This window comes from Engraulis encrasicolus, chromosome 17, assembly GCF_034702125.1.
Source record: "Engraulis encrasicolus isolate BLACKSEA-1 chromosome 17, IST_EnEncr_1.0, whole genome shotgun sequence".
NCBI lineage: Eukaryota > Metazoa > Chordata > Actinopteri > Clupeiformes > Engraulidae > Engraulis > Engraulis encrasicolus.
This window is the reverse complement of record NC_085873.1, coordinates 3,563,161-3,578,142: the sequence shown is the minus strand read 5'-3', so window position 1 is coordinate 3,578,142 and position 14,982 is coordinate 3,563,161. Positions and strand designations below refer to the sequence as shown.

Below are 14,982 nucleotides of genomic sequence, written 5' to 3'. Positions count from 1 at the left end.
AAGTAGTGCTATAATGTTGAAGATCTGCTTGAGTGGTGGGTGGAAGCAATGGGGAACGTAGAGACCTATTATGCAAATCTCACTTTTTGAGGGCTTTCATGTGCATATTTGAGCCTCTATCGATCTTATAAACATGAAAAAAAACATGCCATCCTTCTCTGTGAGTTATTCAAATGATTTGATGTGAACCATTTAGATTTGTCCTGCAATGTGGCCTGGAGTCCTAAGACAGAAGCAAAACTTTTACGGTGTCAGTCCATTTTTTTGCTGTTGCAAAACAATTCACATTCGACTGTTTCGCTTAAAGGGACACTGTGTGAGATGTTTAGTTGTTTATTTCCAGAATTCATGTTGCCCATTCACTAATGTTACCTTTTCATGAATACTTACCACCAGCAAGTATTCATTATAACTGGAAAAAATGCACTTTTCATACATGAAAAGGGGAATCTTCTCCAGGGTCCGCCATTTTGAATTTCCAAAACTAGCCATTTTTAGCTGCAAAAATGACTGTACTTGGACCATACTAGAAAATATTTGTTTATGACTTAGTAAACTTTCATGTAAAGATCAAATTTGGCAATAGGCAGCCCAGTTTCAATGAGCGGCATAGTTGCAGTACCTTTTTTGACCATTTCCTGCACAGTGTCCCTTTAAGTGGGGAGGAGTGATCGGCTACTTTATTTGCATTTAAGGGGTGGGGAGGAGTGATCGGCAACAGTTTAATTGCATTTAAGGGGGACAGAGAACAGAACGGCGCACTGTAAGAGTGACAGCAACTGGCAAGAAACAGAGCTGGTGAAATGTCTTTACATTTGGATGATTTTGTGCAAATAACGTTATGAACATGTTTTGCATAGCCCACAGACCAATTCTGACTGGCTTATGAAGAGGTTTAATATGTCCTCCAACGTACTGTATATGTGACGAGTCCTGCGTGTATGTGCAGGGCAGTAATGGGTAAGCGGTTAGAGCATCAGGCTTGTAGCCCAAAGGTTGCCGGTTCGACTCCCAACCCGCCAGGTTGGTGGGGGCAGTAATTAACCAGTGCTCTCCCCCATCCCACTTCATGACTGAGCATGGTAGCGTCCCGCCGCAATGCTCCCTTTCGGGCACCATTGGGGGCAGCCTCCTTGCCTGGTGAGGAATAAATGCAATTTCGGTGTGTGCAGTGTTCACTTGTGCACGTTCACCCTTCTGTTTGTCCTTATTTTGGTGAATGTGCTTGCGTTTGTCGTGCTTTCAGGCATGTACGGAATGTTTACATACATGGGTGTGTACCTGTGTGCGTGCGTGTATGTGTGTGTGCGTGTGTGTGTGTGTATGTGTGCATGTGTCTGTCTATTTATGTGAGCATCTCACCTGTCCTGTGTTCTCTCTGTGTTCTGTGGTCTCAGTGCTTGGACGGCTGCAACTGACCACAGCCTCAAACGTCTGCTGTTGCTGCCACACACCAACCTATTGCCACAGCACAGCAACACACCTGCACACACGCACACCCACACCCACACCCACACACACTGTTATGTTCCTCATTCTCCAACTATGTGATTGTTCTCTCTGTGCACAAGTCCACACAAGCACATTTTGTTTGCAGAATACGCAAGTGAGTGAATTCCTGAGACGACAGGACGCAGTTCAAATGTTAAATATGTGCTCTGTGATGAGGTATGCTGGGGGAAACCTTCATTACCTCCAATTTGTAGCCAGTGAAAATCGAGTATTTCCAAGTCGACTCGAAAGGGCGGTTCAAGACCTACTCCACACTAGCCTGGGAGTACCCATGCTGCCTTGCGCATTCTTTTCACTTGTGATTGAGTATGGCGTTTGCCGCCAGACCTACTCCACACAAGAATAATTTGTGAATTTGTGAAAGTGAATTCGATATTTTCGTTTATCGTTTGGGCCTTGTGTCCACAAGGAACGGGCACTTTGGGTACCCCAGAACATTATTTTTTGAGAACGGGTTCCAGAGTGGGAATACCTGCGAACGCCGACGTTCCCGTTGCCATCTAGATGTAGGTCTACAAATAGTTCTGAATCTTAAATGTATCGAACAAGCAGTAGGCTTATAGGCTACTGATTAGAGGTGCTCCGATCACCATTTTTTGGGTCCGATCACCGATACCGATCACCAAAAATCTTTATCTGCCGATTACCGATCATTGCCGATCACAAAAATGATTTCCTATTTTTTCAATAGCCTATTAATTATCCTTATTGAATACCATTTCTGCCCATAAACCAATCAATCTTAATTTGCACATGTCTATTATTAGGCTATTATTAGGCTATTATTATTATTATTATTATTATTATTATTATTATTATTATCTTTCAGACTAGTGTTGGTAATACAGTCTACAGTATTAATCAATGTATAAGTTATTGCATAGAATAACTAAACTATTTAAGATTGAATTGAAACTGAAACATTACATCAAATAGTCTTCCACATACGAGAAAAAAACAACCTGTCGCTTTAAATGAGCAGCCTCGTGAGGAGAGCCCCTCCCCTCTCTGTCACCGTCCACATGCAGTTGCAGTGCTCCACTACCGTTCTGAATCTCTCTCTCAAGTTTTAACCACATCTGTCGCTTGGTGTTTCAGCGACTATCAAACTAATCGACTGACTGCCAACTTTAAACAACTTTGAAAACAATAATTGACATGTTTGTGCTGACAACGTGAAGTTGTCGCGTGCTGACAAAGGCAACTACACAGGTTATAACGTAACATGGCTCACTGGCGAGTACTCAATCGCAAATTACATTGTCACTCAGGTAAACGGCGCATGGATCGGAAAATCAGATAATTGTTGATGCAGATATGGTTATGAATGGTGGAAATGAAGGGGGGAATGGCGAAAAGTTATAGACAAGCAAAGATGCCTTCTTTTGGTGCAGTTGCAGCTGTGCAGAGCCAGCGCCTACATGCAGCGCCAGGTGTAAAGGCAAATGGTTGCGTGAGGAATTTAATATCTCTCGATCGGTTTTTTGATCGGCATGTTTTTCCGATCACAGATCAGGCTATTTTTGGCCATTATCGGCCGGTCATGATCGGCAGCCGAGCAATCGGAGCACCTCTACTACTGATTGTTGTGGCATCATGTCATATTCTGTACAGATACGTGCACTGCAGTGGCGGCTGGTAGTCTGTCAAACAGGGGAGGCTGTTCAATTACAATATGTCCAGAACGCAAAAAAAAAAAGGGGGGGGGGGGTCAATTTTGACACACACCTTATATTGGTCCTGTCACATATGGCCTGCCCTCACACACTGAAGGACTCTTGTTGAAACAAATTTGTTAATCATTAATCATTATCCCCCTTGTAGCCTATTCATAGGGAAATGTTTTTATTATTATTATTATTATTCATTAGGCCTACCTCCACCACATAATGATGTGATTGAGTTTGCCTTCGTTGTCTTTGTTCATTACTGGGTGCACGGCTTAACAGCACAGTAGGAAAGGACTCGCCACTCACGGGACTTGGCAGTTAACCAGTTGATCAGACACCACGAAAGCTCAAAAGAAAAGTTTGTTCTTCCCTACCTTTTTCACCAAGTCAATATTAGGCAGTGCTCTGCTCTGCTCCTTGATATTCATTTTCTCCTCATAAGGACGACTGGAATTCGCCAGAATTTAATCCACAATGCTTGGCATTTCATTTTGCATAGCTCTCTAGCTTTCTTGCAAGCTAGCAATAACGAAAAGTAGGCAACCTCAACTTTTGAATTGGGAGATTAAAAAGGATAAGGACGTGCCACTATTAAGACTTTATTCGCAACACTAGGTTTACAAGAATATGTACACAAAACTGGAGTACAACGCAATGAATAGCTTCCCTACTGGTTATCACGACGAAACTTCTCAGTCAAATTAATAACATATCCGCATTTCGAAATGAAATCAACTACTGTAGCCTACTGACACAGGGTTCACCCAATCACAAGTCGGAGCTCCAGTCTCCGGTCCCTCCCCCCTCCTCTCTCTTCTCCATTCACTCCCAGTGAGGCTCAGTCTCAAAATTAAAAAAATTTCACGGCAATAGCCAATGACCGTTTAGCATTTTGCCATTGAAAAAGCGCACAATCCCACATGCCATTGAAGTCCATTGAGACTCGACTCGCTTGCGTTGTCATGAGCGGAAAAAAAACTCGTACGAGCTTCGGGATCTTATTATAGATTGGTTTAATCGCTAAGTTGAGCACATGCATCTATGGAGCTGGGTCTGAAATAGCAATGATATTAAGTCGTGTAAAGCATTAGTTTACATACTATTTCTCCGTGATTTTGGACAGGAGGCGGCGCCTCCCTTGTACTCAAAGAGGAATCGCCTCTGGTGCACTGTGCATGTGGCAGGTTGCCTCGCTGAAGGGAAATTTGCATGACAAGAGTAATGGACATTAGGCTAACGGTCGTTTGCCCCTTTTTATCTCCGCAACTACTATGGTAATGGATAATAGTTATTGCATCGTTTTCAGCAAGCGTTTCGTAGCCATGATTACATAATATTTTACTGATCCATTCCTTTGTGGATGCAATGTTTTTTTTTTACTCTGCTCCAAAAAAAAACCCTTGCGTTCCCGTGTAAACGTACTCTAAGGCAGTGATTCTCATAGTGTGGTCGGGGGACCACTGGTGGTCCACGACAGAGCTAAGGTGATCCGTGAGGGGATTTCTACTTTTCCAAGAAAAGCAAGCAGTAGGGTATATTGTAGCACAATTATTACGCTAAACATAGCTGAAGTCTTGTTTTCACCACAATAAGCACCCGAGGACCATTTTGTCCATCTAAAAATCTTCAGGGACCACCTGTCAGCTGAATTGACAGTTGACAGGTGGTCTTTGAAGATTTTTGGGGGGACAAAGTGGTCCTCGGTCTGAAAAAAATTGAGAAACACTGCTCTAAGGCAAAGATACGCTAGGTCAGTCTGTTATTGTAAGAGGAAAGAGTGGGTTGACTGATAATAGCTTCGACCAATGGCATATACATGTAGAGGTATCTGGTAGAAGTGGGTGTAGCTCTGCATTGGACAAATCTTTTTAATTTTTGAGATAGGACAGTGGAGAGAGGGACGGGGAAGGATCGGCTAATGACCTTGAGCCGGAGTTGAACCCGGGTCGCCGGCTTAGCAGAGCCACGGCTGGGACAGCATTGGAGGAATCTGACATTGCCTCCGCTTCCAACAGTAAGTGACAAAAGTGCTGAACCACCGCTAACCACCAATCACAGTGTACAATGTAATTTTGCGACAACAATTATCCTATTATGAACTCAAACTCGAATGATCCTCAAACTCGAACTCCTCAAACTCGAATGATCCATTAGCACCCAGTGCAACTGTCATAATATAAATGAGCTAAAACAAGGAGCTAAACCTTTGAAGGCTCAATGCATTTCTATGGAGCAAACCTGATGACGCACAGAGGCGAAACGCGCTGTTCGCTCAGAATAAAAGAGCATAAAGTCAAACAAGTGTGCGGTAAAAGTTTTCCTTTTGAGCCATTGCATATTACTGCGTTTACCAGCACCTGGAAGCTGTGCATGGATCTTTGAACTTTTGCAGTCGTCCACATACACTGTGATTGGACAGCTATAAACACACCCCTGAACCTTTTTGATTAAGCTAACCATGGAGGCACTGAAATTTCGTAAGCAAGACTAAATGCTTTAGTGCAGGGGTGGGGAACCTTTTTCTTTCTAGGGGCCACTTCCAATTCCTCCAAGGGCCGTAAAAGTCCTCCAAAGGCCGCACTGTGAACACAAACCAGGATTGTCCCCTGAACTTTAGGCCTATATTAAAAGTCAGCCACCTTTAAAACAGACCCCACCTTCTCTAGGTCCCCTGAATATAACTTTATTGTATTGAAATTAAATGTCTGAGATTCCTTTACAAAATATGTCATATTGCATGTGAAGCTGCATAACATTAAAATTATATCGGGCCGGATAAAACGGCCTCAAGGGCCGTAAATGACCCTCGAGACATAGGTTCCCCGCCCCTGCTTTAGTGGGAACTTAAGAACTTGTTTTTTCCCCCTGTAACTGGCTTTCATGCACTACTTTTAGAATCCAAGATCAATTCAAGGTAATATGACTAAAACATGTTGCTGACTTCCACTTTAAGAAATACAGCACATAGCTAAAGCAAATGCTTATATCTACACACACACCGCTACACATGTACTTGAGCATGCAACACACACACAGACACGGATGGAGACAGACAGACAGACAGACAGACAGACAGACAGACAGACAGACAGACAGACAGACAGACACACACACACACGATGGAATGATGAAATGATAGAGAAAAACGTGTAAATGGAAAGGGGTAGGTATGGACAAGAAAGAAAGAAAGAAAGTATCTTTCAGGTGTGAGAGCGAAAAGTTGTTGGCTGAAAGCATTTTCGAGCACGTTCTTGCACACACACTTCCACACACACTTGCGCGCGCGCGCGCACACACACACACACACACACACACACACACACACACACACACACACACACACACACACACACACACACACCATTTTCTTCCTCGTCGGCCTCCCAGGTCACGAAGCAGCGGTGTGTGTTGCAGCCCCACACACATGCTGACCAATCTCACCCTCGTTGGTCTACGAGCTCATGAAGCAGCAGTAAGTTCTATACATATACATATACACACACACACACACACACACACACACACACACACACACACACACACACACACACACACTAACCGATCTCGCCCTCGTCGGCGTCCCAGGTCATGAAGCAGCGCTGCGTGCTGCAGTCCCACACACACACCTGCCCCCTGCTGGTGGAGGTGAAGAGCAGCCCGTTGGCGTTGAAGCACAGAGACGTCAGCTCGGCATCGCCCACCTCAGCCGGCGCGCACACACTCTGCACCTGGTGACATCCATCACACGAGACACAAGATGCAGGGCTGATGGCACAAACAACATCCTGGGTGTCGCTACCCTGTGTGTGTTTGTGAGTGTGTGTGTGTGTGTGCGTGTGCGTGTGCGTGTGTGTGTGTGTGTTGCCTGTGTGAGTGTGTGTTGCCTGTGTAAGTGTGTGTTTGTGTGTGAAGTGTAACATCAGTGAAGCAAATAGGGAATAGCATACGTGTGTGTGTGTGTGTGTGTGTGTGCGTGTGTGTGTGTGTGTGTGTGTGTGTGTGTGTGCGTTGAAGTACAGAGAAAACAGCTCAGCATCACACACTCTGCACCTGATGAAAGACGCAAGATGTAAAGACAAAGGATGAAACAGCTGAAGAAAAGACAGAGAGAGGAGAGAAGAGAAAAGAGAGAAGTGCTGTCCTTCATCATTGGTTTGGAATGTTTAAACGAGTGTAGGGTTTTAGAGTAGGCTGATAGTTAGGCAAAGCAAGATGTTTGTGTGTTTCTTTCTACCTTCTACCTGTTGATGCATCCAGACCGTCCATGGTGTGTGTGTGTGTGTGTGTGTGTGTGTGTGTGTGTGTGTGTGTGTGTGTGTGTGTGTGTGTGTGTGTGTGTGTGTGTGTGTGTGTGTGTGTGTGTGTGTGTTGAAGCACAGAGAGAACAGCTCACCACACACTCTGCACCTGTTCCTTTTCACGATTGAAAATGGTGTGTGTGTGTGTGTGTGAGTGTGTGTGTGTGTGTGTGTGTGTGTGTGTGTGTGTGTGTGTGTGTGTGTGTGTGTGTGCCTGTGCATGTTTAGATTAGGAGGAACACTCAGTGTGTGTGTGTGTGTTTATGTGTGTGTGCATGTTTAGATTAGGAGGAATACCCGGTGTGTGTGTGTGTGTGTGTGTGTGTGTGTGTGTGTGTGTGTGTGTGTGTGTGTGTGTGTGTGTGTGTGTGTTTGGTAATGTCCTACCTGCAACTCTGTCCGTGTGCCGTGTGTGTGTATGCTACAGAATAGGGTTCCTGAGCTTCCTACTGCAGCCAGTAGCCCGTCAGTGACAGGGCTGAACAGGGCCTCATGAAGCGGCCACGGAGCCCTCACGTGACTCAACAGCTCAAAGCAGCTGCCGCTCCACAGCGCCACCTCCTGCTCACTGTAGTCGCCTGCAATGATGATGAAAGTGGAGTGTGTTGTTGACATTAGCGGAAAAACTTGGATTTTTTTTTCGCACACCTCAGCTGGCAGGTGCATCGGAGATCACTCAGCAGACCACTCACCATTTTGCTGTTTTTCTTTAATAGACGACGTTGTGAACCTGATGAAGGTGTAGGACCGAAACTACGAAATGGTCAGGGTGCATGAGTTTTTTCAAATTGACATTAGCGGAAGAAACATGCACAGTCAAAGAAGCCGACAGGGGAACAAAGGGGTCAGTTGTCCCGGGCCAGGGGAGTGGAGGAGGGACGGGGACAGAATTACATTGTATTGAGTAGGGGGCCTGTCAGATGACTTTTTCCTGGGTCTGACCAAAGCTACCACCAGCCCTGCATATGGTACTTGATTAACTGCCTTACTGCCTTTGTGAAGCGTGAAGTTCATTTGAGTACGTATACACCAAATGATGCATTCATAACAGCCACTAAATGGCCATTGGTAAATGTAATATAATGCAATGGACAGGGATAGTCGACACGCTATGTAGTGTTCTACATCTATGAAATATACAGTATGAGACAAATAGTCAAAGCCAAATATCATCAAAAGTCTGGGATTCAACAGGAAATGATATCGCAGACTGACCCACAGAGAGGAAGTAGCGGTCGTCCCGAGAGAAGGCCATGCTCTGCACGGCGCCCCTGTGGAAAGACATGCTGTTTCTACGGGAACCGTCCGCCACGTTCCATATGCAGATGAGGCTCTTGGATGAGGCGTCACTCCCAGACGCCGATGCAACCAGCTATTCAACACAATAATGCACATTATGCTGTTAGGGAAACGGAAAGCATGATAGCCTCCCACAAACAATTAGAAACGATTAACTACATGTAAAAATAACAATGAAGTGCATGTTATCAACCACGTTATTACACAAATACTTTCAACTTTCGATCTTTAATGGGAAAAAGTGTATCATACTTTACTTTGCATTACATTTGGCAGACGCTTTTATCAAAAGTTTTTAGCCAAGCACATTGTGCTGTTAGAGAAGTGAAAAAACACAAGAGCCTCCCATAAAACGATTAGAAACAATGAACTACTTGTCAAAATGAAATTGAATCGCATCATATCAACCATGTGTTACATAAATACTTTCTCCTGTCAACATTTAATGGGAACAAGTGTGCGGACACAACGAAAAAACACGAGAGCCTCCCACAAAACGATTAGAAACAATAAACTACATGTCAAAATGAAATTGAATCGTATCATATCAACCACGAGTTATTATATACCGGTAAATACTTTCTCCTGTCAACATTTAATGGGAACAAGTGTGCGAACACTCCTCTGTATTTCTATAGTCGTCTGGCCCTTTTGTCCTGCATTTTGGATGAGTGCACCATAACCTCTTTACTTCAAAACACTGTCCAACTCTACCAAAATGAAATGCAATGAAATGTGCTCGCCTTATATGTAACAGACATCGACCTAGTATTAATCACTTAACCTGATTATCATCGACTTTCAAATCTCTTCGAGACTTGGTCTGACCAAGAGCATAACAATTAACATTTCCCAAACGGCATTTCCCAAATGGCCTCCCTTGGTTAGCTAATGATTGTTTGCTTCCCAACAAAGTGGGAGGAGTTCCTGTATTTGCGGGAACTCAGAAAGTACTTGCATTGCTTTTGACCTGACTGGTAACAACGCTGAAGCTGTTGCGTCACTAGGAGGGCATGGCCTGGCTATCAATCACTACTTTCGACACAAAGAAAAAGAGGTCCAATAACTGCATTGCTGTTGAAAATGGAGGAAATTATTTCAATGACCTGTTTATCAAAATGAAGTTAAAAAAAATGATTGATCTGCAAAGAATGTGGTAATATAAAGTAACAAAACTACCTAAAACTACCTAGGCTGGGTAACAGGATCATTTTAACCCATTGTAGCCTGGAGACACATATACGCTGCATTCAGGTTCTTGAGGTTTTAGAGTTTTGATTTAAAATGTGGGTATAGAGCTGAATGGGCACATTCTAACGCAAAATGAGGGTCCTAGCTTTTAAATGCAACTTATTCCATGTTTTTATGTGCTTTGGAGATTGACATATTTAGGATTTAATAGGCAGAGGGCACCCTTTCCCAAAAAGGGCTTAGACTAAGTAAGGGTTAACGTTCGGCGAGAAGGTCGCTACCGTGGAATAGCAGCACGACAGAGAGAATCTTTAGACCCCGACGCGGAGCGGAGGGGTCTTGTTCTCTCTGAAGTGCTGCTATTCCACAAAGCGACCGACTCGCCGAAAGTTAACCCGCTTATTATATGGATATACTTAAATGATTCACACATGGCGGGGACATTTCTTTAGGCCTTTTTAATGTTAAGTCTATTATAGTTTTTAATGTCAAAAGATTGTTGCTGCGCAAAAACAAAACAGTGCCGTTGTGGAACACCGCTAGGCAACAGCTAGGTAGCCAGGACAACAGGTGTTGTCTATCACAGCAGCTGATTAGAGTCTTGTTGAAAAGTCGCTTTAGCAGTGAAAAGTCTTGTTGCCATTGACAGCGGTCTGTTATAGACCAACCCGTCCGTTATCGAAAAATAACAGACGTGCGAACGTTTGGGAGCCCCGTTGAAATGAATGGAGCATTCGACCGCTGACGTCACACCATATAATAAAATGGGTTAAAGTCAGTCACTTTAAAGTCAGTAACTCTTCACAGTTACTGCCTTTCTGCCTTTTAGGGCCGCATACATGACTGATTTAAAAAAAGAAAAGAAAAGGAATCATACTGTAAATCATGCATGACAAATGTACCTGCGCGTCATGTGAGATGGCGAGTGTGGAGATCTCCTCCATATGCCCCAGCCAATGCCTCTGAGAGCCAGTGTGGAGGTTCTCCACCACACACACACAGCCGCAGGTGTACACAAACAGACCTACAGCAAGAACATTACATTATTAATATGACAGTTATTTACAGGTTATTGGTTACAGTCCCTGGAGCAGTATGGGGTTAGATGCCTTGCTCAAGGGCATCTCAGCCGTGGAATGTGGTAGTGAAAGGATGGGATCCAAACTGCCAACTCTCTGATCTAAACTAAAGCCCATCTCCTGAACCATTAGGCTGCCCCAATAACGACTACACACACACACACACACACACACACACACACACACACACACACACACACACACACACACACACACACACACACACACACACACACACACACACACACACACACACACACACACACACACACACACACACACACACACACACACACGAAACAACAACAAAGCCAAAAATGAGCGCAGCTGACTGTGGGAGGGAGACCATGGAGAGTGGACATGTAGCTCAATATGAAGACCTATAGAGAGAAGTGGGCGTGCTAAAACCCAAAGCGGGTAAACAGACTCCTACTCATAGAATGCTGAACAAATTTGAAGGGGTCGGGGGCATAATCACAGAAGGGTGTCACTGCAACATTGCAGTATTTATACACAGTCATGCATGCTTATATTAATACGTTTTCAAAAAGTAACCCGCCCCTTTCAGCGTCTACACTCCTACAAACCTGTGTCCGGGTTCCAAACCATGTTGCCACGCCCATTCCCATTATATCCAATCACAGCGTTCAGCCTCAGGCCCTCCTCTCCAGGGGGAGGGGCCACAACACCCTGCAGGAGAAAAGGAATACAAATTCTGGTTAAGGTCTCCTCATCAAAGTTGTATGAAGTAGAAAATAGAAGTATTTTTACAGAGCTAATTACAACACTAGTAGAATGATAGTACATGGTTTCAACTTTGTTATAACATACTACGAGTGTTGAAATTGCATCTGTGGGAGTACTTCTACTTCATACAACTCTGCCTCATATCTGGTCCATGGAGGGAGAGGACATCTGGTCTCCAAACAGGGATGCTTCTAAACAATCTTGTTTCAATTTTACCGTAAAATACCACACCTATGGTTTGGTGCATGTTCGGTGAGATGATGCTAGCACCAGATGGTTAGAAAAACGTCACTAAATATTTGGAGTCGAACATGCCTTGGTTAAAACCTGCCCCTCAGGTAGCTGAAGCCCATAACTCTTTGTGAACTTTGTTAAATTAGAAAATTGTCACAAACTGTACCTGTTCTGGAGCTGAGGTGTTGTAGCGAAGCGTGAAATGTTTGTAGCAGTCAGGTCGCGGCTCAACCTTGGGGGAGGAGGTCCCAAGATTGTCTTCTCCCAGTTCATTGGCTGGCTTGTCTGGGGAAGCTCCGCCCTGGGACCTGTCAGTCACTCGGAGGAAGGACGAGTGTTTTGGCGTGGGGCTGCGAGCTGGAGAGGGGATAGGCGAGGGGCTACGTGCCAACGATGGACCCTCATTCAGAGACAGCTCTCCAAAAGCTATAGTAAACACACACACACAGACAGACAAACGCACATATGCACACATACACGCACACACAAGGTAGGCGAAAGTTCAATTAGCGCTCCATCTACAAAGTTTATTAGATGAAAGTGATAATTTGTTGCATTTGATCTTGTAATTCTCAGCCCATTCCCACCTTCAAACTTTTATAGACCCTTTTCTCCAAAATAGTTCTTGATTTTAAAGTGCTCTACAAACAAACATGACTTAACTTGATTTACTGTATCTTAACCCTGATTATCAAGAACAACTACTCCGGCTAACCATCTTGTGGGGTCCTGTCGAAAGGGGTCACATCCAATGAGGGAAGGGGAGCAGAGCCTCGCGGAATCCCACTGGACAACAACATCCCATCAGTCTCCGCCCCCGGATCACCTGATGGACCTGAGCCAATCAGAAAACAGTATTTATTACATTTGTATTCCTTAGTTCAGTTATTAATGTCGAGAATGTAGAATGACTTCTGTTCTGAGCAAAAAAAGATTGTCTAGACTCTAACAGTAGATGCAAATAAATGAATTAAATAATATTTTTTTTAAATGCTGATCCGCACAAAATGTATGACCAATATGACAACTTTACCTGCTTTAGAAGGGGAGTTGAATATTGGTTGTGACCTTCAGGTGGTTAAATAAGGAGGGAAGAGAGAGAAAAACTGTAATGCCATGATACACATGAATTGAGTTTTAAGTGCTGTGTGTGTGAGCGCACCATATCACATCGATCACTTACTCTGTCCACAAATATTGCAATGCAAGCCCTAGTCTTTGACTGTGTGTGTGTGTGTGTGTGTGTGTGTGTGTGTGTGTGTGTGTGTGTGTGTGTGTGTGTGTGTGTGTGTGTGTGTGTGTGTGTGTGTGTGTGTGTGTGTGTGTGTGTGTGTACATACAGTATGTGTGTGTGTTACCCCATCATGGAGTGTTTTTGTGTTACCACAGCATTGCTTTCTGTGTGTGTGTGAATGCATATGTGTGAGAGAGTTTGCGTTTGTGTGTGTGTGTGAGAGTGTGTGTGCGTTACCACATCATTATATCCTATGTGTATGTGTGTGTGTGTGTGTGTGTGTGTGTGTGTGTGTGTGTGTGTGTGTGTGTGTGTGTGTGTGTGTGTTACCTGATCATGGCCTCCTGAGGGTGTGCCAGGAAGTCCCAGAAGAAGAGGGCGTCACCTGCCGAGACCACGCCCATCTGATCTGGTGTGAAGCTCACCTGTTTAATGGGCTCAGAATGGCCGATATATACCTGCCATTCACAAATACACAGACACACACACACACAATCACAGATACATGCACACAATCACAGACACACACAGACACAATCACAATCACAATCACAATCACACACACACACGCACAAACACACACACAAACACAAACACAGACACAGACACAGACACAGACACAGACACAGACACAGACACAGACACAGACACACACACACACACACACACACACACACACACACACACACACACACACACACACACACACACACACACACACGAGGGTTTTACCAGATGGGTTCAAAGAAGGCCAGAGCAAAATATATGCAATACGATATGATCTGATCTAAAAATCATGTTGGCATGTCAAATTGATTCATTTTTCAGACACTCAAGTTTTTACGCATTACTTTGCACAGCAGTATTGCTCTTTACTTCCTATAGCAATGTGTGTGTGTGTGTGTACCAGTGTTAATTTCGTCCACCACGACGATGACGAAAATATTTCGTCAACGCCCCTTTTTCCCTTGACGATGACGAGACGATGACGCACTAAAAATTGCCTCAAGCAAATCAAAATATGACGAAAATAAAAAAAATATTTTCGTCAAGGAGACTAAGACGAGACGAAATTTACAAGCCATGGACGAATGGACATTAAAAAATATAATTATTTATAATTAATTTGTCATTTGTAATTGTAATATAGGCCTACGTGTCTTGAACTTCAGGTGATTGCGCTGGCTGTGTTGCCTTGCTTGTCTCTGCTGGCAGCCAGTGCATGGCGCGGCTCAGTCAGTAGTTCTGTAGCCTAGTAGTTCAGTAAGTTGAGTTTAGGTCCTAAAACATTCCCAGAGAAAGAGAAAAAATAGCCGACGTTGAGGGAAGTGTTAATTTTGAAACATGTTCAACAACGCTCTTGTTCATGATGAAGACATGTGTTTCTGCAGTAATGACAGTCGCGCCAATCCTCCTCTGATACTGTCATTCTAAACCTCCTCGAGCTTCCACTATTCTCCTTTTCACTTAGGCTGTCTTAGCCCGGCGTTCGTTGTCTGTTCTTTTTTTTGTAATGTTTGCTATATTTGCTGTTTAACCATGTGAGTAGGCAGTTCGCAAGCAAATCATGAAGGTCGGATTTCTGAATTTATTTAAATCAGTCACCGCGGGAGCGCGCGCCAGCAGGGGGAAAGTTGGCCTGTCTAAAGTAACAGAGGCACGGCTACTGTAGCCTAGTTTTGAAAAGAATCAATGGATGGGCGATCGCTAAGGAGTTT

General features: G+C 44.1%; 1 protein-coding gene across 1 annotated transcript in view; it reads right to left on the bottom strand.

Annotated features, from left to right (window-relative positions):
• wdr90 (WD repeat domain 90) overlaps positions 1-14,982 on the bottom strand; it is a 77,474-nt gene that overhangs the window by 7,159 nt on the left and 55,333 nt on the right. The window contains exons 26-35 of the mRNA XM_063221440.1: positions 13,595-13,722; positions 13,064-13,098; positions 12,746-12,865; positions 12,197-12,456; positions 11,637-11,739; positions 10,873-10,994; positions 8,696-8,852; positions 7,868-8,058; positions 6,742-6,910; positions 1,363-1,483 (exon numbers count right to left, since the gene is read on the bottom strand). Of these exons, the coding sequence (XP_063077510.1) occupies positions 1,363-1,483; positions 6,742-6,910; positions 7,868-8,058; positions 8,696-8,852; positions 10,873-10,994; positions 11,637-11,739; positions 12,197-12,456; positions 12,746-12,865; positions 13,064-13,098; positions 13,595-13,722 (1,406 nt within the window). The remainder of the gene's footprint in view (positions 1-1,362; positions 1,484-6,741; positions 6,911-7,867; positions 8,059-8,695; positions 8,853-10,872; positions 10,995-11,636; positions 11,740-12,196; positions 12,457-12,745; positions 12,866-13,063; positions 13,099-13,594; positions 13,723-14,982) is intronic.